The 21,382-nt window shown below is 43.4% G+C and overlaps 1 protein-coding gene across 2 annotated transcripts in view; it reads right to left on the bottom strand.

Annotated features, from left to right (window-relative positions):
- The window catches only part of LOC138580570 (uncharacterized), a 257,926-nt gene that overhangs the window by 57,235 nt on the left and 179,309 nt on the right, over positions 1 to 21,382 (bottom strand). The window contains exon 4 of one of the 2 annotated variants that reach the window (XM_069651218.1): positions 1,601 to 5,457. The exons of the other annotated variant lie outside the window; for it this stretch is intronic. Within the exon in view, the coding sequence (XP_069507319.1) occupies positions 5,300 to 5,457 (158 nt within the window). The 3' untranslated portion in view covers positions 1,601 to 5,299. Of the gene's footprint in view, positions 1 to 1,600; positions 5,458 to 21,382 lie in introns of those variants that run through there. 2 annotated transcript variants of the gene reach the window in all.

The following is a 21,382-nucleotide window of genomic DNA, read 5'->3' on the forward strand; positions in this document are numbered from 1 at the left end:
CTTGCAGGCACGGTGAGCGTTACGCTGCTGGATGCAGAATAACGCGAAGCGTGTGCTGCTCTTCGGGCGTGGTTTAAATAGCCCCCAAAGTAGTCCCAGGTAAATATTCCTCCCCAGCCCCGCCCGAGTGAAAAATAGTCCCTAAGTAAAGTAGTCCCTTCCAAGCCTCTTTTGGCTTGGAGCTCTTGCAGCATGGTCTGCATCAGGTAAGTTTGCAGCATGGTCTGCATCAGGTAAGTTTTAATCTATGAGCCTGGCGCCTACGGCGCCAAGACTGACTCTCCATATGAGCCTGGCGCCACAGGTGCCAGGATTGGACCCAAATAGCCCCTAGCAGGGGTTGTTGGGCTTGCTTAGGATAACTTGATGCCTGCTTCTGGGGTTGCTGGACGTGGTCTGGGTCCCCGGGGGTAGGCATCATGACACCAAATGCAAGACTAATTTACCGCGAACATTTTTAAGGTAAGAAAATACTGCCAAACCCCAAATGAACCCCAATAAGACCAAATATCTTACAGGTTTCATTGTGAGAAGTAAACGCACGATTAAGGGATGTTTTAAAAGTGAGCATGAGTGGAAAATTATAACTTTCTAACCTCTCATCAATGCGGAAATCTATAAGGTTTTTCCAACAGGACACAGGAAATACAATCTAATCTATCAGACTCGTACCGAGATGACCAAAAAGGTTTTTCTCCCTGGTTGATCTGATGGAGTGTGGCCATTTACTGCTCAAAGACCATGCTGGACCAACCATAAACTTAAATACTTCCCTTTTTTTCTGATCGTTTATATACTAGGATTGGTTTGTCCACACCAAATGCTTGATCGCACTCAGCATCATATAGGTCATCCCCCGGACCTTCACTCATTCGAACATTAAAATCGCTGGCAATTATCCAAATAGTAGTTGGAGGCATTATCGCCATCGAAGCTTGCATTGACTCATAAAACACATTTAGATAAGAACCTCTACCAGAATTCGTTGTTATAAAAATTCACAATACCATAGTGCGCGTTTTTAGCACCAATGATCACTCTAACACACTGAAAAATCCCATGATCATTACGTATCATTTCCGGGGAGCCTTTAGTAGGTTCAATCCAGCCACTGCCAGCCCTCCAGCATTTCAGCCTCCCTTGCTTTTAGAGAGTGGATTGATTGCATACCATGATCCAATAGCACTTCTAGATGATACTGCACGACTATTCTGAACCGAGAAGTTATTTTAACATAGTTACACAAAATTAAGAGAAAGCACACCCTGTGTTGATGGATAGTGGTTACGATATTTCCTCGTGTTGAACTCCTAGGGCTCGTTGAATCTTAACAAAGTAAAGGGTGCGGGGGAGAAAATAAATGACTCTGGTATCAGAAGTCAACACAATAATAAATACAATAGAGTGACCATAAGCAATGGAAACTTCCGCCCCTGCACACCTGTGAATAATGGAAAAAATGTCCAATCAAATTTGATAACAAAGTTCTTTTAAGTATCTTAGTTGTTTATGGATGCAGAGTTTCGTAAAATAGATTTATACGTGTATGTTTTACATATTACATAATAACACGATTCTAGTAATTCACATAAGACATTTATTTAGTGCATTCACATTTCATAGAATTCAAAAATCAATCAATCTCATGGAGTTCCAAAGTAAGTCAAAAAAAGAGAAATTAAACAATTAAATACAGAGGTCTATGCGTTTCGAGAGACTATATCTCTCTTCTTCAGGAGCAAAATTAATTCAAAAGTCTTTGGATAATTCAACTGTCTTTTCTATAGCACTGTTTCACAAGTTATTACAAGCCCTTGTTGTGCAAAGCAAAGTGCTTCTTTACAAGATGCTCAATTTCGTTGTGAGATAATGCAAACGTCATCTATTTGCGTCAATGTTCAGCTTTTCTACTGGCGTGGATCGCCTGTAAATTATATTTAATATGCATTAGTAATGAATGATCACTAGTTTCTAGAAGTATTAGCAATGGGGTAGGTAAATGTTGTCATTAACTGTCAATGCAATAAAAATCTTCTCTTCGTAGTATAGCCAGGGATGTGTCTTGATATTGGGCAAAATCTTCCTCGGGGCCAGCCCTTTGAGAGCAAAAATACCCAATTCAGCCCAAAATACAGGTTCTATTGTGCTGAGCAGTGATCTCATGCTAGTGACAAATGACACCCTCAAAGATAAAGCATATTTATTCTAAGCAGTGAATTTCATATACATTTGGGATTCAAGTTAGAGAATATTACAAAGCATAAAACAAAGAGCAATGCAAAATATAGTGAAACATGGAACTTAGATAAACATAGAGAAACATAGAGAAATATAGAGAAACATAGAGAAACACAGTCTTACGTCCCTTAATCTCAGCCCTGGGAGACCTGGGTTTCTCATAGAAAAACAAGGCTGGAGGACACCGTGAGAGCCAATCCCGGGCACCTGACTGTACACGAATCAAGTCCACAGGCGATCTCCCCCTGATCCATGTGTGCATGGATATTTTATAACCTCTTGCTGTCAGTCACCATGACGCACAGTTCCAGAACTTTCCCTGTGCAACTGGCTCATGGAAAAAACCCAGCTCTCTCTGAGATGCTCCCTGCTCGCTCCTACCCCCTCCCTTGTTCCCATCTGCGCTGGCTGAGGAATGTCTTATCAGTACCTTCCCAGAGAAAAGGAAGATTAGCTTGGAGCCAGGGCTAACGTTAGTGAGGCTGAATATTCTAAGGGAAGCAGGGATGTATTAACCCCATCTGCAAGCTCTAAAAGGCATGCACTCATAGCTTAGTGTTTATAGCGCTTAAGACTGGCTATCTAAGCGCTATATAGGTGCCATGATGTTCCAAACACTCCAAAAACCTATTAGCTACATAGCTGGGGGCCCTCCCTGCCTGTCTATCAACAATGTGACCTATTTCATACTAGGCCTGCATATTCCTTGTAGCTCACTACTGCATAATGGAAGTGCTACAACAGACTACTGTCAGCATTTTTAGCACATACTTTGAATACACTATTGGCTTTCAGCGGCTAATGCTGTCATCTAAAGCCCTGATTGGCAAGGTTGCAATTTCGTGTATCACTACATTCCACCCCTATTCAACGTTTGTGCGACAAATGCTGACTAATACCTATCAATATAGTATTTAGTGCAGTGATAAAGACCTTGGGGCTTTGCAAGAGGTTTAAGCAAACTATCTTATAGCGGTTAGTTAGCGTGGCATGCAAGGTAAAACACTACCTAAACAAAAATGTACACAAAGTGAACAGTGACATATACCCTTGCCAAAACCTGGCCTACACAAAAATACCTACGCCAAGTGAACATGGACATTTACTCTAGCCAAAACCTGGCCTACACAAAAATACCTAAATCAATTTTGTATAACTGATTGTCAGTTAAAAAGCAGCATGCAGTTAAAATGTCAAGGCAATCCAGTGTAGTCTAATCTACAATGCACTATTGCATTTATGTATTGTTACCAATTCTAAAACCTGGCAGCCTTTCACCCTAAGGGCCTACCCTCCCCCTGATCCCAGGGCATTCAAGCGTGACTATGGGCTGTGTGACTAGACACTTCCCCCAGGTAGGTGGAACCCAACCAGAAACCATCTAATTTCGTGAACAAGGTGAACCCATGAGCACCAGGTTGTCTAAATAAAAACAATTCTACTAATTTACATCAAAGCATGGCATGTGTTATTCATGCAATCAAAAAGCAAGCAATTCAATCCATATGTATGCTGGTAACTGTAGCTCTGCGTGCCAGTGTGTGGAGGATGGTCGCCCCCACCCAGTAAAAAGCCAACACCTGCTGATTTAACAATGTTTGCCATACAATGCATTGTGTGTATTTAGCAGTCTTGTTGACCTGCCCTATGGCAGACAAAAATGTCTACATGTCTAAAATTCTGTCATCTTCAATTGGCTGTCAATACTTGTAGCAGTGCTGGGCATATCAATGGGCCCCACTAGGCCAGAAGTTCTATAGCAGAGCTGGCATCAGAACCCATAGTGGCTAGCTTATTGTGCACAGTTTCTATGTCACAAGCATATAAAGCTCCTGCAATTAATGAATCTAGCTCCCTAGCTACGCGCACTCTAGTGATGGGCCATAGAAATGGACTCCATTTGTAGCAGCTTGGTAGTACTAAGGAAACATTGCCTCATGATAAATCTATGTCTAAGTGTAGCACTGTAATAATGAAGGTGTGCATTACCAGTCTACAATTTACATGTTGTCTTACTACTGGAAAATCTAACAGGTTCACAGTGTCTACCTTCTGTGACTTGGAGAATACCCTTCTTCAAGTGGGATATCTACCATATACAATATTAACTTTAGCCACAAACACCATACTACTATCCGGCAGTGGCTGTTTCATCACACCATGGAAAAAATTCATTTAGTCAAGTTATAGTTCATTAAATCTTGGCGAGAACACTCGCTGCAGTTCTTGGTCAGAAAAACATCACATTAGACAAATTAAACAAATGGTATCCATTCAGTGACAAAAGATGCCTGACAATGTGCCAGGCCAGTACTCTAGCAATTCCATGTGGATACTCATTTGCAGCGCTTTTCCAAAGAATTATTCCAAATGTGTACAATCAAAAGGTGACTCTTTGCATTAGTGTGCTGGAGACAGCTGTCCCCACAAAAACATGAAACTGGTTGGTTTAACAAAAAAACCGTGTCACACTCTGTGTCATAAAATCAAACATCAAGTCAGTCATGGTTTCATTTACCTGCCTTAAGCTGGCTGTAAAAGTATCCAGTGTTTCAAAGATTACCATTTCAAATTATAGCTCATACACTTGGCAGCATTACTTCAATTAAGAATCTTAACCTACGCACAGGTGACTTTGATGTGCGCACTCATCTTATCTCAAAATAAATTACGCTCCTGCTTGCATAATTCTGCTGCCCCAACAGTTCATAAATCATTCTCCTGCCTACGTGCAATGTAGAATATTTTTTTTTTTTCAAAAAACAAAACATCTCTGGTTAAAGCCATTCAGTTGGAAGAGTAAAACCATTTGGTTTTTTCAGATTCATCTCAACAGTGCATTTAAAAACCATTTTTCAATGTGTTAGCATTCAATTGCTGTGTCACACAGCTGTATGTGGTGCCTGATGTTACAGTCCATAATTCATTGTCCATAGTCCTTTAAACAAGAAAGGGCAAAACATGTCATTTAAATGTGTAGCATCAAATACTTGATAATTAGCCAAGTCTGCATCGTGCCAGTTCAGCAAAAGTTATTACTCTGTTGGACACTATTCGCAGGTTACAGCATTGAGTGCGGTGCAGGGCACGTTAAGGTTGAAATAGCATGTCGCGGTGGCTCGCTTTCTCTGAGAATGCGTCTGACCCTTCTTTGATCAGTGTCACCCACAAACTGCATATTAGCTTCCTGATATTGTAAAATGTCTTGTTGTGCTTTGCCTAGGCAAAATACAAACAGAAATGTTAGGATTTCATCAAAACTTCAATATCAGCGTTATCCACCCCTTCCCATAATACCACCCCCATCTTCAAAAAGTCTCATCAGGTAACTACACACTTTGTCATTGCTACTGCAATTATTTATCACCTTTCTGCATGTTTCTGGGGGCTTATTTACACTCAACCATACGGGGTGTAACTGCCTAATCACAAACTCATTTGTGCAATGCAATCATAGCTGGTCAATGGTACCTCAGACTGATCTGTGCTTTTACAAAGCCATATAGTAAGTACCCAGGTCGCACAATGCTTTTCTTTTTTCACCAAAGCGATCACAAATGCCAGGCGCCAACTTGCTTCCAGTGTCCCATGATCTTGGTTTAGGTTGCCCTGCTGGCATCACTCCATTTTTCAAAGGTAAAGTCTTTCAGTCCAATACCGCTTGCAGTTGTACGAGCAGCTTTGTTTATTTATCTTTCTTTTCTTAGCAGTGTCTTTTCAAGCCTCTGGTTTTTTCACTTGTCATTTTTTCAAAGGGCGTTTGCTGTTTTTGAACCACCCCTTTGAGTGCGATAGTCTAAGCCAGTTTCTTTTGTTGCTTCAACAAATCATTCATTCTTGCACTAAGCCGTGTGGCTTCTGGATCATGGCTAATGTGCAGTGTTCATGTTGTACTTCAAAGCCCCGCTCTGCATGTTGTCTCTTGCAAAACGGCTAAGCACTTTTTGTCAGTTTTGCTTCCATCTGGAATGCCATAATGTCTTTGTCAGTTACTCCATCCCTGGCAATGTAGCTTGCAGTTTGCCAGATGTGTATTTTCTCTTCTCAAAGCGCCTAGAGGTTTCTTCTCCAGTGCACAGCGCTTTACTTCAGTTCACATCACATGGAGCATTGGAATGCAGCTTGCACAGCAATAGCGTTTTACTTCACTTCACATCACATCACATGGGAATGCGGTTTGCACAGTAATGTCTGTTGGAATGGGCAGCTGTCTTTTCTTGGCCCATTCACAGATGCATAGGTAAATGTTCAGATGTGATGTGCCCGTCTGCCATCCTGCATGAAGCCTTTGCTCCGTACCACAGTTTACTGGGCAAATTCTTTACTTTTTGAACAGCTCTCTGTTTTTGCTCCCCCTTCCTCAGGAATGCAGGCATGTTTATCTTTCGTGTGCACCTGGCAGCGCCATTAGCACGCAGCTTATCTCTTTTGCCTATAACTCTTATACTGTGGCGGCTTCACTCGTTTCAGACAATTCATCCAGATTAACTCTTTCTTGTACTGTTTCTGCTTTTGTTTGCCTTCACGCACCTCGCCCAAGACAGCTTCAAGGCACAAGCTCTGCACACACAGCAAGACTCTTGTTTTCAAAAGCGGCACTTTTCTTGTCATTTTTCTACTCCATGTAATTTTGCAAAATGTCAAAGCGTCTTTTTTTTTCTTGTAATGTGCGATCTTTCAAGAGAACTCACAACCCATTAAATCTTTGTGCTATCTTATCACACACAGATGTTTCATTCTGTTGTACCATTGCCAAACTATAACCACTCAGTTCAGTGCATTTAAAAAATAAAAATGCCATATTTAGTGCAGCTCCCTGCACGTTTTTTTTTTTTCTGCAAGAACAACCCACACTCTATTGCTTGTGGGCTGTTTAATGTGTCAACAACATTTTTCCCCATGTATCACAGTCAACAGGACACTATTTCCAAAGCATACATCACTAATAAGGCAGCAGCACAAATCCATGGCATAGCATGGGGACAGTCAAAAATACTCCAGGGGCAATTTAGAAAAATATAAATTGTTTTTCCCCCCAACCATTGCAAACTGATTCTGCAATTTCAAATCAGTACACAAAAATCGAAAATCCAAATAACATTCACTCACTTTCCTTTTAAGTGAGTCTCTCACCCATTAAAAGCATGGCACAGCCTAAAATGCAATATAACCATTTTAGTGTGTTTCCTTTAAACAGAATTTGCCACCATTAGCACATGGAATTTTACAGTTGCCAAAAGAAAGAAAAAACTCTTTAGGCTCTCAGCACAGATGTTACTCATTCTCCTAAGCATGGCTCATTCCCCTTCCTCATTATTCAGGAATGCCAACCCTTCAAAAGCATATATCAAAAAAGACGAACCTTCGCCTCCGAACATTACAGCCCCCACTCGCTAGCACACTGGGGCTGAGTCAATGGTTAAATCACTATTCACAATTTGCATGTCAAATTCTTGCAATTATTTTTCCTGCCCTCATGACAGAATAGAGATGAGAACTCCGTCTCATTATGCATTCCAAATTACAACTTTAAACTGGGAAACCACATGATAAAATTCTTTTTCTAATTGAGCATACATCTTTCTTAACCATTCATCGGAGTGCTTTAAACAAAGCCATTTCCCGCTCGTTTATTGCCTTGTACTCCCTGGCACCAATCCCATGCAATAAGTCAGTCACGACTGATTTACTGAAGGGAGTCTTAACCACACAAGCTATCGGCCACGGCAAGCCGACACAACATTGCTGCCTTTTGAAGTCTCAGAGCTGCAGTGAGACCATCAAGGAAATGCGACAGCCTGCTCCCCACTCTACACTGTGTTCTCTCACACCATTTGTCATGTCATGGCACTGCTCTTCACAAATCCCACAAAGCTGCCACCAAATGTCTTGATATTGGGCAAAATCTTCCTCGGGGCCAGCCCTTTGAGAGCAAAAATACCCAATTCAGCCCAAAATACAGGTTCTATTGTGCTGAGCAGTGATCTCATGCTAGTGACAAATGACACCCTCAAAGATAAAGCATATTTATTCTAAGCAGTGAATTTCATATACATTTGGGATTCAAGTTAGAGAATATTACAAAGCATAAAACAAAGAGCAATGCAAAATATAGTGAAACATGGAACTTAGATAAACATAGAGAAACATAGAGAAATATAGAGAAACATAGAGAAACACAGTCTTACGTCCCTTAATCTCAGCCCTGGGAGACCTGGGTTTCTCATAGAAAAACAAGGCTGGAGGACACCGTGAGAGCCAATCCCGGGCACCTGACTGTACACGAATCAAGTCCACAGGCGATCTCCCCCTGATCCATGTGTGCATGGATATTTTATAACCTCTTGCTGTCAGTCACCATGACGCACAGTTCCAGAACTTTCCCTGTGCAACTGGCTCATGGAAAAAACCCAGCTCTCTCTGAGATGCTCCCTGCTCGCTCCTACCCCCTCCCTTGTTCCCATCTGCGCTGGCTGAGGAATGTCTTATCAGTACCTTCCCAGAGAAAAGGAAGATTAGCTTGGAGCCAGGGCTAACGTTAGTGAGGCTGAATATTCTAAGGGAAGCAGGGATGTATTAACCCCATCTGCAAGCTCTAAAAGGCATGCACTCATAGCTTAGTGTTTATAGCGCTTAAGACTGGCTATCTAAGCGCTATATAGGTGCCATGATGTTCCAAACACTCCAAAAACCTATTAGCTACATAGCTGGGGGCCCTCCCTGCCTGTCTATCAACAATGTGACCTATTTCATACTAGGCCTGCATATTCCTTGTAGCTCACTACTGCATGATGGAAGTGCTACAACAGACTACTGTCAGCATTTTTAGCACATACTTTGAATACACTATTGGCTTTCAGCGGCTAATGCTGTCATCTAAAGCCCTGATTGGCAAGGTTGCAATTTCGTGTATCACTACAGGATGGTCTCCCTTCAGAGGTGGAATAAGATTCCTGTTCGTCGTCAGTACGGACGAGTTAGATATTCAAAAGCTGTGATTGTACATTAGATGAGCTTATCCCTCTGGTTATTACACAGCACCTGTTGTGTCAATAATACATATTTATCATGAGTATGAATATTTAAGTCCTTTAATCAGACTATAGAGAATTAATAATTGGCGAGAATACTCACCATATGGGTGAAGGTGCAGAGACTAGCCGCGTTCAAACTCCTAGTGTCTGCCACAACATGTAGTCTGTAAAAATTAGCCTAACGTTAGTCTCAGAGACTTCCCTTTGGTGCATAAATATAAACTGATATTTTCTACGCTTACCCGGTTATGTAAATGGTGCCCCGGCGAGATTTCTGAGTTTGCTGCTGTGCGACTCGATCAGTTTCAGTGTGAGCCTTTTGCTCGGCAACCTGTCTGCTGCACTCTGCAGTCTGTAAAAATAACCTCCCGTTATTCACCAAGCCTTCCCTTCTTCACATAAGTGTAGGCTGGTGTTCTCTACAGTTTTAATATATAGTCACATGGTACGTTTCCTTAAATCACATGATGCTCGGAATTATGGGAGCCGTAGTTCATTACCAGTAAGATCAAATCGCTCAGTTATTTTGACATAGTGCCTGAGAACTTAGAGGTACTTTTCTACCTTGCTATGTGGGGGTTTGTTGAATATATGAGGAGTTTTACAGAGTAGTCAGACTAATGGAGGTTCCCTTTTGTTTACACAGCTGGTGATTCAGATCCTGAGCTTATAAATATAGATCTCCTTTTGGAGTATGACCCCTTTATTGGGTTTGGAGCATGCATACCCTTTGCATCATTAATAGGAGGAGGATATCTTCTTTTGACAGGTTTGTCTTCAATACTTAGTATATGTTGACGTCTTATAAATGGCCAATTTACTTTCATTATTTGTTGATAATCTCTTATCTATTTATTTAGAGAACTCATGAAGTTAGAGAGCCTGTCTTCCTTACAAAGTGATTACCTTGAAAAGTGTAAAAGTTATTGGGTCGTAATGATATTGCAGACCCCTACACGAAGATGAATTTTGTTATCTATGTTTTGTAAAAATCTTGAACGCACAGTTAGAAAACTTTAGTTAGCATTAGAACAGATTTTCTTGAAAGAATTAAGCAATAAACCCGTCACTGGGGGGGCATTACCGCTTTGGTAATGCCCCAGGGCATTGCCAGATGCAGTAATGCCGACCCAGCAAGTGGTTTATTGCTATTAGTATACCATGTGGATTGTCCGGGATACTAATTGCAACGGGTTCACAGTAGCATACGCGAACGGGGAAGCCTGCTGCCAAGTGTGGCTTCAAAATGTGCACGCTCATCAGTAGAAGAGAGCCTAGACTGTTCACTCTGTGAACAGTTTGGATGTTTGGCAGCCATGTTGGAGGCTGCCAGAAATCCATAAAGGTTCACGAAGTGAACAGTCCAGTCAGGAAGTGTGATGTCGAACAATGGGGCGGTGTGGAATGAGGATACCGCGACTCGGAAAGGTTTTGGGAGAGTGCCCAAGATGTGCAAGCGGCACAAAAATGGCAGAGGCAGAGGGACGGGAAGAATGAAATGGAAAGGGATATAAGTTTGGATCGCTACGTGCATTGGAGAAAGAGGGTATAAGCGGTTGGTAAAGCCTACAAACCGACTAATGAAATCAAGTGGTTAAGTTGAAAGATGGTGCTGGGGTACTAACTGCCCTGTAGTAGCCCCAGAAGCACCCTGGTACAAGTGTTCACTCTGATGCACTCACCAGTCCTTTGCGACTCCTCCAGGCATCTTCTCTCCTCGCTTGCTGCTCCACGCACACTTCTCTGTAGTGTTGCGAGCAGAGCTTGCACTTTAGAAATCTCTTTGTGGGTTTCCAGCAGCTCCAGTTGCCACTTGCGGATGCTGCTGGTAGCACTGGGGTTTCTCCCGTGACCCAAAGGTCTGGCTGTGGGCACCTGACCAAAGAGGCTTGGACAGCTTTGATACACTTACGGCCCGTTCGGGCTCCGGTGTCGCAGTCTCTCCTGAATAATTGTTGGCGTCATGGCCTCCAGGCAGGAACCTCCTCGGCAGGTTCCTTCTTCACAGGATTTCTCTTCTGGCAGGCCTGCACCTCTCTGCCCGGCTTCTCTCCTGCTGGTCTCCACCTCCCGATTGTCGGCTCCACCTTTTATGCACCTGTGACCTATTAACAGGTTGCATGTTTGAGCCCTTAAGTCCATTTGCCTGGCCATAATTACTGGTGTTCTCTGGACATGCCTGACCCTCACAACAGTCTTCAGACCTCTTCCTCGTCTCAGTACCAGAGTGGTGTAATTACATGTTAGTGTGTACCACCCCTAGTCACCTCTTCCGCGTCCCTGTACTAGAGCGATATGACTGAAGGGAAATGAAGGGAAGTAATTGGCAACAGCCTATCAAGGCAGACGGAGGGTAAAGTTGGTCATCACAAGGAAAAGGGGGATACCATGTCTCGCCTGCGGACATCCTCTCCCCAATTCCCAAGTACCCTCTGCCCAGGTGATCCTCCCTCGCATCGCCACCCCCAGGGTCAGGATCCAAAAGCAATGGCCTTTCCTTGGCCACCTGAGAAGAGGATCCAAGGGGAGTAGGTGTGAGGACGCCCTCAGATTTCTCACAGGGATTTGTTTATTAAAGTTGTGGTGGTGCAATAGTTGTAGTTATTTAATCTGGGAATCCCATTGCATCGTATGTGCTGTTTGTACCCCTGTTATTTCATATGTTTTCTGATCCCTTAAAAACCTGGTTATACCGAGCATGTTCTACTACCAGATGGGAGTTTGCTATTTGTGAGGCAGAGATATTATTACAACTGATGGGGATGGCTCCCTTACACAGTCATTCCGGAGGTTGGGATGATGTGTTGACTCAGATCACAATGAGGGAGGCAAATCTGGCCTTTCTATAGGAAAACTACACCTTGAAGGCAAATAAGTAATATATCGTCAATAAAACATATGCATTACAGGTCTCAGGTTTCTCTAAGACCAAGGCAAAATGGGTGACTAGATTAATCTTAACACACCTGGCACACACTGAAGGTATAATAATTAAATATGATAAAAGGAGGGTTTTCCTAGTATAAGTGACCATAAATAATATCAGATATGTACTTGGAAGTGTTGCTTCCAAGAATTTATTTCGTAAGAACACTGGCGCTTTAGATACACTTTGTTGTTGTCAACTTGGTTATCTGTGGTGATTTTACCTCGGTTTCGCACAATAGAATGGACCAGTCTAGTGGTGGAAAGAGTAACTTATGTCTCTCACAGTGGGGTGTCCTTTAGGGACATCTCTAACACTGAAGATTGATAGTGATGTATAGGAGGTGTTAGACCTCACCCCCCTCTTTCTGAATGCAGATAACTTGTCAGGCTGATCAATAGTTCCAGTATTGCAAAATTCAGAATTATAGGGCTTTTTAGGCCAAAAAGCACATTTAAGTGTGACATATATTTTTTAGGGTCAGAATTCTTTACGCAGTGGAGGGTAGCTCAGGTAGTACACATATATTATGAATATCGAAAATCTAGTCTGAAAACTGAAAAGGAAAACGTTAGGCCCAAAATTAAGAAACAACTCCCCATTGGTAGTGGCACAGAACATTCACACTAGAGAAAAGTCCATTAAAATTTAAAATAGCTGCCAGAAACCAAGATGGTGTCAGAACCCTTATTCATTCAGTATGAGTAAATCTTTGGCAGCAGTTCAGTTGCAGTTCATGGTTAGTTCACTGCAGCTGAGTATATTTAGAATTTCTTGGCAGCGATTCTGACAGTGATGGAGCGTGGGGGCCAGTTAGTGGTCTGGGAAAGTACCAAATTACAGCAAACAGCTGCTTGGTTTGCAACAAATGAGATGGAAAGCATGGTATAGCCTGCCAAAAAGACTCCAGTGATCTGATAAGGACTGATCTATTCCAGACATCAAAGGATTTATAATGAGTTTTCAGTTGAATCTCACACAATCTATCAGATTGACTATCAATCAAGCCATGTGTGCCAAGTTATGTCATGTGGACCTGGTGAGTGGCAGTTATAACAGCCAATCACAGGTGAATAAGGGTTTGCCTTTAGTTGTAAGAACCAATCAAAATGTATTGTGCAATAAATTGTAAAGTTACATCAGCCTTGAAAAAGTATAAAAAGAGCTGATGTTGAGAGTCCAGTCCGTTGCTGGTGTTTTCCTGGTATCCTGTGGTGCATTGAAGATGATTTTGAACACAACCCTGGCGTCAGTTCCCCCCCTTGTCTGGTCTCCAGTATCTCAATCCACTGATGCCAAAGGTTATGGAGGATGCAGAGCCCTCCTATTCAGTGATAAACTGTACTGGCACAGTTGGATTACGGCAGGGATTCTAAAGATTAATGATATGTGAAAACATAACAAAATCATAGCATTGAAATTAGGTAAATTTCTGAGGCGATTGCAGATGAGCCACCCTTGTTCGTGCTCCTACATTCTTTCTGTCATTCAGTTTCCTTGAGAGACAAATTGATAGATCACAATTCATTTATTGGGATGGTTGTAGTGATACACAAAATTGCAACCTTGCCAATCAGGGCTTTAGATGACAGCATTAGCCGCTGAAAGCCAATAGTGTATTCAAAGTATGTGCTAAAAATGCTGACAGTAGTCTGTTGTAGCACTTCCATTATGCAGTAGTGAGCTACAAGGAATATGCAGGCCTAGTATGAGTGATAGGTCACATTATGCATTGTTGATAGACAGGCAGGGAGAGGGCCCTAGCTCTGTAGCTAATGGACATTTTTGGAGTGTTTGGAACATTATGGCACCTATATAGCGCTTAGATAGCCAGTCTTAAGCGCTATAAACACTAAGCTATGAGTGCATGCCTTTTAGAGATTGCAGATGGGGTTAATACATCCCTGCTTCCCTTAGAATATTCTGCCTCACTAACGGTAGCCCTGCATGGCCCCAAGCTAATCTTCCTTTTCTCTGGGAAGGCACTGATAAGACATTCCTCAGCTTTCGCGCAGATGGGCCAGGGAGGGGCTCAGAAGAAGCACAGTGAAAATTAACAGAGCTGGGTTTTTTCCATGAGCCAGCCTATATTTTGCACAGGGAAAGTTCTGGAACTGTGCGTCACGGACGGGCAGCACGAGATTATAAAATACACATGCTCACATGACTCAGGTGGGAGATCGTCCTGTGGACTTGGTTCGTGCAAGATCAAGTGCCCGGAATTTTGGAGCTCTTGACGGCACCCTGCAGCACTGTCCTCTGATGAGGGCCAGGGTCTCCCAGTGCTGATTGAAGGGGCGTAAGACTGTGTTTCTCTATATTTCTCTATGTTTATCTATATTTTGCATTTCTCTAAGTTTTGTGCTTTGTAATCTTCTCTAACTTGAATACCAAATGTATATGAAATTCACTGTTTAGAATAAATACTAAAACTTATTGAAGGTGTCATTGTCACTAGCATGAGATCACTGCTCAGAACAATAGAACCTGTATTTTGGGCTGAATTGGGTAATTATTGCTCCCGAGGGCTGGTCCCGAGGACGATTTGGCCCGGATCAAGACATTTGGTGGCAGCTTTGTGGGATTTGTGAAGAGCAGTGCCTTGCTGTGAAATGACAAATTGTGTGAGAGAACACAGTGTAGAGTGGGGAGCAGGCTGTCGCATTTCCTTGGGGGTCTCACTGCAGCTCTGAGACTTCAAAAAGACAGCAGCGTTGTGTCGGCTTGCCGTGGCCGATAGCTTGTGTGGTTAAGACTCCCTTCAGTAAATCAGTCGTGACTGACTTATTGCTTGGGAATGGAGCCAAGGGAGTACAAGGCGATAAACAAGCAGGAAATGGCTTTGTTTAAAGCGCTCTGATGAATGGTCAAGAAAGATGTATGTTCAATTAGGAAAGAATTTTATCATGCGGTTTCCCCAGTTTAAAGTTGTAATTTGACATGCAAAGTGAGACGGAGTTCTCATCTCTATTCTGTCATGAGGGCAGGGAAAAATAGTTGCAAGGATTTGACATGCAAATTGTGAACAGTAATTTAACCATTGACTCAGCCCCAGTGTGCTAGCGAGTGGGGGGCTGTAATGTTCGGAGGCGAAGGTTCGCTTTTTTTGATGTATGCTTTTAAAGTGTTGACATTCCTGAAAAATAACGTGGGGAATGAGCCGTGCTTAGGAGAAAGAGTAACATCTGTGCTGAGAGCCTAAAGGGTTTGTTTTTCTTTTGGCAACTGTAAATTCCATGTGCTAGTGGTGGCGAATTCTGTTTAAAGGAAACACACTAAAATGGTTATATTGCATTTTAAGCTGTGCCATGCTTATAATGGGTGAGAGACTCACTTAAAAGAAAGTGAGTGAATGTTATTTGGATTTTCGATTTTTGTGTATTGATTTGAAATTGCAGAATCAGTTTGCAATGGTTTGGGGGGAAAAAACAATTTATATTTTTCTAAATTGCCTCTAAATTGCCCCTGGAGTATTTTTGACTGTTCCCACGCTATGCCATGGATTTGTACTGTTGCCTTATAAGTGATGTATGTTTTTGGAAATAGTGACCTGTTGACTGTGATACATGGTGAAAAAATGTTGTTGACACATTTAACAGCCCACAAGCAATATAGAGTGTGGGTTGTTCTTGCAGGAAAAACCGTGCAGAGAGCTGCACTAAACATGGCATTTTTTAAATGCACTGAAATAAGTGGTTATATTCTGGCAATGGTACAACAGAATGAAAAATCTGTGTGTGATAAGATAGCACAAAGATTTAGTGGGTTGCTGATTCTTTTGAAAAATCGCACATTGCATTGGATTGAGCTTGTGAAACCAAACTACAAGGTTACGAGGAAGAAGGAGAAAAAAAAAATGTATGCCTTTTAAATGAGACATTAATCAGTTTAAAACAGGCTAAAGACGCTTTGACATTTTGCAAAATTACATGGAGTAGAATCTGATGACAAGAAAAGTGCCTCTTTTGAAAATAAGAGTCTTGCTGTGTGTGCAGAGCTTGTGCCTTGAAGCTGTCTTGGGCGAGGTGCGCGAAAGGAAGGCAGACAAAAGCAGAATACTGCACTTCTGTTTAGTGAAATGATGCTTCAGATATGGGAGCTTTTCTGAGTTGCTGGACAAGAGCAGTGCAAGAAAGAGTTAATCTGTATGAACTGTCTGAAACGAGTGCCTTTCCATTGAAGCCGCCACAGTGTAAGTTATAGAGCAAAGAGATAAGCTTGCTGCGTGCTCATGGCGCTGCCAGGTGCACACGAAAGATAAACAATGACATTCCTGCATTCCTTCCCCTGTGAAAAGACCGTCAGTGAGCAGAAAACTGAGGAAGGGGGTGCAAAGGCAGAAAAGAGACTTTCTAACGGCATGCAATAACAGAACTGATCAGAAGTAAAGAATTTGCCCAGTAACACTGGTAGGAAAAGAAAGGCTGCATGCAGGATGGCAGACGGGCACATCACATCTGAACATTGGGGAACCTTGCATCTGTGAATGGGCTAAGAAAAGACAGCTGCCCATTCCAACAGACATTGCCATGCAAACCGCATTCCCATGCACCATGTGATGTGATGTAAAGTGAAACGCTATTACTGTGCAAGCTGCATTCCCATGCACCATGTGATGTGAACTGAAGTAAAGCGCTGTGCACTGGAGAAGAAACCTCTAGGCGCTTTGAGAAGAGAAAATACACATCTGGCAAACTGCAAGCTACATTGCCAGGGATGGAGTAACTGACAAAGACATTATGGCATTCCAGATGGAAGCAAAACTGACAAAAGCGCTTAGCCGTTTTGCAAGAGACAACATGCAGAGCAGGGCTTTGGAGTACAACATGAACACTGCACATTAGCCATGATCCAGAAGCCTCACGGCTTAGTGCAAGAATGAATGATTTGTTAAAGCAACAAAAGAAACTGACTTAGACTATCGCGCTCAAAGGGGTGGTCCAAGAAACAGCAAACACCCTTTGAAAAAAAAAAATGACAAGTGAAAAAACCAGAGGCTTGGAAGACACTAGCTGTATGGAGAAAAATAAACAAAGCTGCTTGTGGAACTGCAGGCGGTATTGGACTGAAAGGCTTTACCTTTGAAAAATGGAGTGATGCCAGCAGGGCAAACTAGATCAAGATCATGAGACACTGGAAGCAAGTTGGCGCCTGGCATTCGTGATCGCTTTGGTGAAAAAGAAAAGCATTGTGCGACCTGGGTACTTATTATATGGCTTTTGTAAAAATCACAGATCAGTCTGAGGTACCATTGACCAACTATGATCGCATTGCACAAATGAGTTTGTGATTAGGCAGTTACACCCCGTATGGTTGAGTGCAAATAAGCCCCCAGAAACATGCAGAAGGGTGATAAATAATTGCAGTAGCAATGATAAAGTGTGTAGTTACCTGATGAGACTTTCTGAAGATGGGGGTGGTGTTATGGGAAGGGGTGGATAACGCCGATATTGAAGAATAATGATATTGAAGTTTTGATGAAATCCTAACATTTCTGTTTGTATTTTGCCTAGGCAAAAAAGCAAGACAATAGCGTGTCCTTATTGGCGTAAATGTGTGCAGTATGTGGGTGACACTGATCTCAGAGAATATGCGAGTTACTGCGAGATGCGAGTCAACTTTAAACGTGTCCTGCACCGCACTCAATGCTGCTATTTGTTCTGCAACCTGCGAAAGGTGTCCAACAGAGTAATAACTTTTGCTGAACTGGCACGGTGCAGACTTGGCTAATTATCAAATATTTGATGCTACACATTCAAATGATTCAGTTGCTGGAAATAACTTAATTGACATGTCTTGCCTTTCTTGTTTAAAGGACTATGGACAATGAGTTGTGGACTGTGACATCATGCACCACAAACACATTGAAAAAATGGTTTTTAAATGCACTTTTTGAGATGAATCTGAAAAAACGAAATGGTTTTGCTCTTCCAACTGAATTGCTTTAACCAGAGATGTTTTGCTTTTTGAAAAAAAAAAAAAACTTCTACGTTGCACGTAGGCAGGAAAATGATTTATGAATTGTTGCGGCAGCAGGATTATGCAAGCTGGAGCGTGATTTATTTTGAGATAAATTGAGTGCGCACATCAAAGTCACCTGTGCGGAGGTTAAGATTCTTAATTTGAAGTAATGCTGCCAAGTGTGTGAGCTCTAATTTGAGATGGTAACCTTTGAAACACTGGATACTTTTACAGCCAGTTTAAGGCAGGTAAATGAAACCATGACTAACTTGATGTTTGATTTTATGACACAGGGCCTCATTACGACCCTGGCGGAAATCGAAAAACGATGGCGGAAATGCAATACCGCCATCGAATAGCGCTCGGTGCGATCATGACCCGTCACCGCAAAGTACGATGCCATTAGCAACACCGTAGTGAACGCCAACGCTAACTGCACCAAGCACGCGCGCGCGCGCCATGCCAAACCATAATTACCACCATGGCGCAACGGTACGCAAATTCCGACCCTAGCGGACATGCACCTAACGCCATCAAGCACGGCGGAAAGTACCATTCCGCCATGGTGAGAAGTACGGCATCGCGAATCAACCGTAAACGGCCCTACTGAGTGCTTGTACACCGCTCCCTGGCCACATTGTACAACCCCCCGTAGGTGCAATGAAGTCACACAATGCAACCAGTGAAACGTACAAGTCATCCATGCCTGCCAACGAACAAATGAATCTCAAGAGTGCCCAATGGGAGCTGCAGGGCACAGATGGCACGAATACAGAAGCTATACAAATGGACATGACCTCAGTCTCCCACCAAGAAACGCACGCAAACACAGGCACCTGTGACCAGCAATATTCCGATAATCACATCATTCCACCAATCCAACTGGCTGACCGGCATTGATTACACAAAAGCTAATCCCCCGCCCCTGAGCATGACATCATCAAAACAGTCATAATGGCAGCCCTTATCCCTGACCTCACGGGGCTCCGTAGGCAAACGCGCCCAGCACAGTACCACGCAACTATACTCCGAAGCTGGAACCCAATGCAGATCTCCTCACAATACATCGCTCCCCAAATAGGAATAAGACACATCACTCGCAAAGAAGAACGCTACACGGTTCATATCAGAATAGAAATTTAATGCACAACAAATCCACCAAGCCCATACAGCCATTAGGCCATGAACTCCAAAATATATTTCATTATCGTGGGCTGCATCGGCAATAAATGACCAGCTACTTCTTGTGTGACGCCCTGTTCCTTCATGGTACACAGGGGCTACATTCCCGTACGAAAAGGCAACATGGAAGCGCCTAGAACCGCAGGGCCGTCCCAATAGGGAGGCACTAGTCCAGCTGAAAGGCCGAAATGTTGCTCCTATCCACTAGTACTGCGTAAGGGCATGTGGCCCATTGGCGATCGTCCCATAAGATCGTAATGCTGCTCCACTGATTAACACGAAGCAGCAGGTGTCGGGAGTAAAATCCATCTGCAGGAGTGGCATACAGATGGCAGTGGCAAAAGGGGAGGAGATACCTGTCAACCAAATGAAATGAAAAAGAATAGTATGGCCATCAGAACTACATTTGAATTACTCACTTCAATGATCACACCAAATTCACAGCCATATGCATGCTAGCCCACTCCAAAGGATCATCACCACCCAAAAACCACTTGCGAATCATAACTATCTATATCGAGGTGAAAACACCATCACAAACGAGTGTACCTGTGCATGCGTCTGTTAAAACAGAATCCATCAGATGGGATTGGTAACGTGCATAGACACAAGTGTCTGAAGGCGCGTCGAGACAGGGAGGGCTCAACAAGGCCAGATAGACGATGGCCCCACTATGGCAGCCCTGCATCACATAGCGCAGGGGAGGCGGATAGATTCCAAGAAGCCCTGTACATGGCAAACTCTGTATCAAATCATCTGTCCATGCATCCATACATCATTCCCTCATCCCGTAATGAAAACGCCTGTTTCCATACTCACATAACATGTGAAATTTCCATTGAGTCTGTGCGTTATGCAGCCTGCAAAATCCACCGTGCCCCAGCCCGTTATTCCAGTGTTGTGAAGTAACATGTATTTGGGAACGTCCGGCCTCATCGCCCACGTCGCTATTGCGCATCCCATATTATTCATATCAATCATTGCATCCTCGCCATGGCCCCTGTCCCAAGGACATTGAACAATAGAACGTTATATTTGCAGTCAGACCTGTGGGCATCTCCTCGCCGCTAGCTGAAAACCGAAAGCGCCGCCCTTCGAATTCCTCATTTGCAACATCACGTCGAAAAGGCATCTGTGGCCGCTTGAAACCACAAATTAATCCATCTAGTGCGGCTGTGTGTGAAAATGGCAACTGCCTTCACTCACAAATGGAACGCCCCGCCCGTCGGTGAAGCTCGGTACAGTGTTGCATGAGGGTCCACCGTTACTCGAGTACTACGTTCCACTGACCCTTCACAAGTCTGTTCGCGACTGCAAAGATTGTATGTGAAACAATGGGACCATAGCCGAATGAACATATCAACCAATGTTACACTGCCATCGGGTACAAATACATGATTGCAATAGCAAGATGCCATTCGTCGAATTGCAGCGTCGTGTGCGGGACGTGCTCGCCCAAAGGGGAGTGCAGCTTGCACAGGTGGAATGAATCACCACAGGTGGAGGCCATACAGCCTGAAAACACATAAATTGCACACCCAGTCTCCTCCCACAACCACACCCACTCCGAAATGCTACCGGCAGGACTAGCCATGTTGGCCCTGGGGGACCTGATAGCACTGCAAGTACTCCAACTTCAAGAAGAAGACGAACACCAACTACTACCGGCCGCACGGCGGAGACGCAGGAGGAGGAGGAGGGCAAGGCAGGGACAGCAAGGGCCGCCAGCACAGCCACTACCACCACGCAGGCAGCCCGCAATCCCACGCCTCCGAGCACATCCGTTCAACCTCACTGATGAGCAGATCCACACCCTCTACCGTTTGGACCGGGACACCATAACCGCCATTGTGGACATGACACAGGCTGACCTTGTCAGCATGATAGATTGCCCAACCGCCATCCCACCCCTACTGAAGGTGGTGTCTGTACTACACTTCCTGGCCACAGGCACCTACCAGCACACAGTCGGACAGTTGCATGGCATATCACAGCCACTGTTCTCACGGACACTATTGCAAGTGCTCGATGCCCTCCTGAA

The sequence above is a fragment of the Ambystoma mexicanum genome, chromosome 3p (assembly GCF_040938575.1).
Source record: "Ambystoma mexicanum isolate Mex_15411 chromosome 3p, UKY_AmexF1_1, whole genome shotgun sequence".
In the NCBI taxonomy this organism is placed as follows: Eukaryota; Metazoa; Chordata; class Amphibia; order Caudata; family Ambystomatidae; genus Ambystoma; species Ambystoma mexicanum.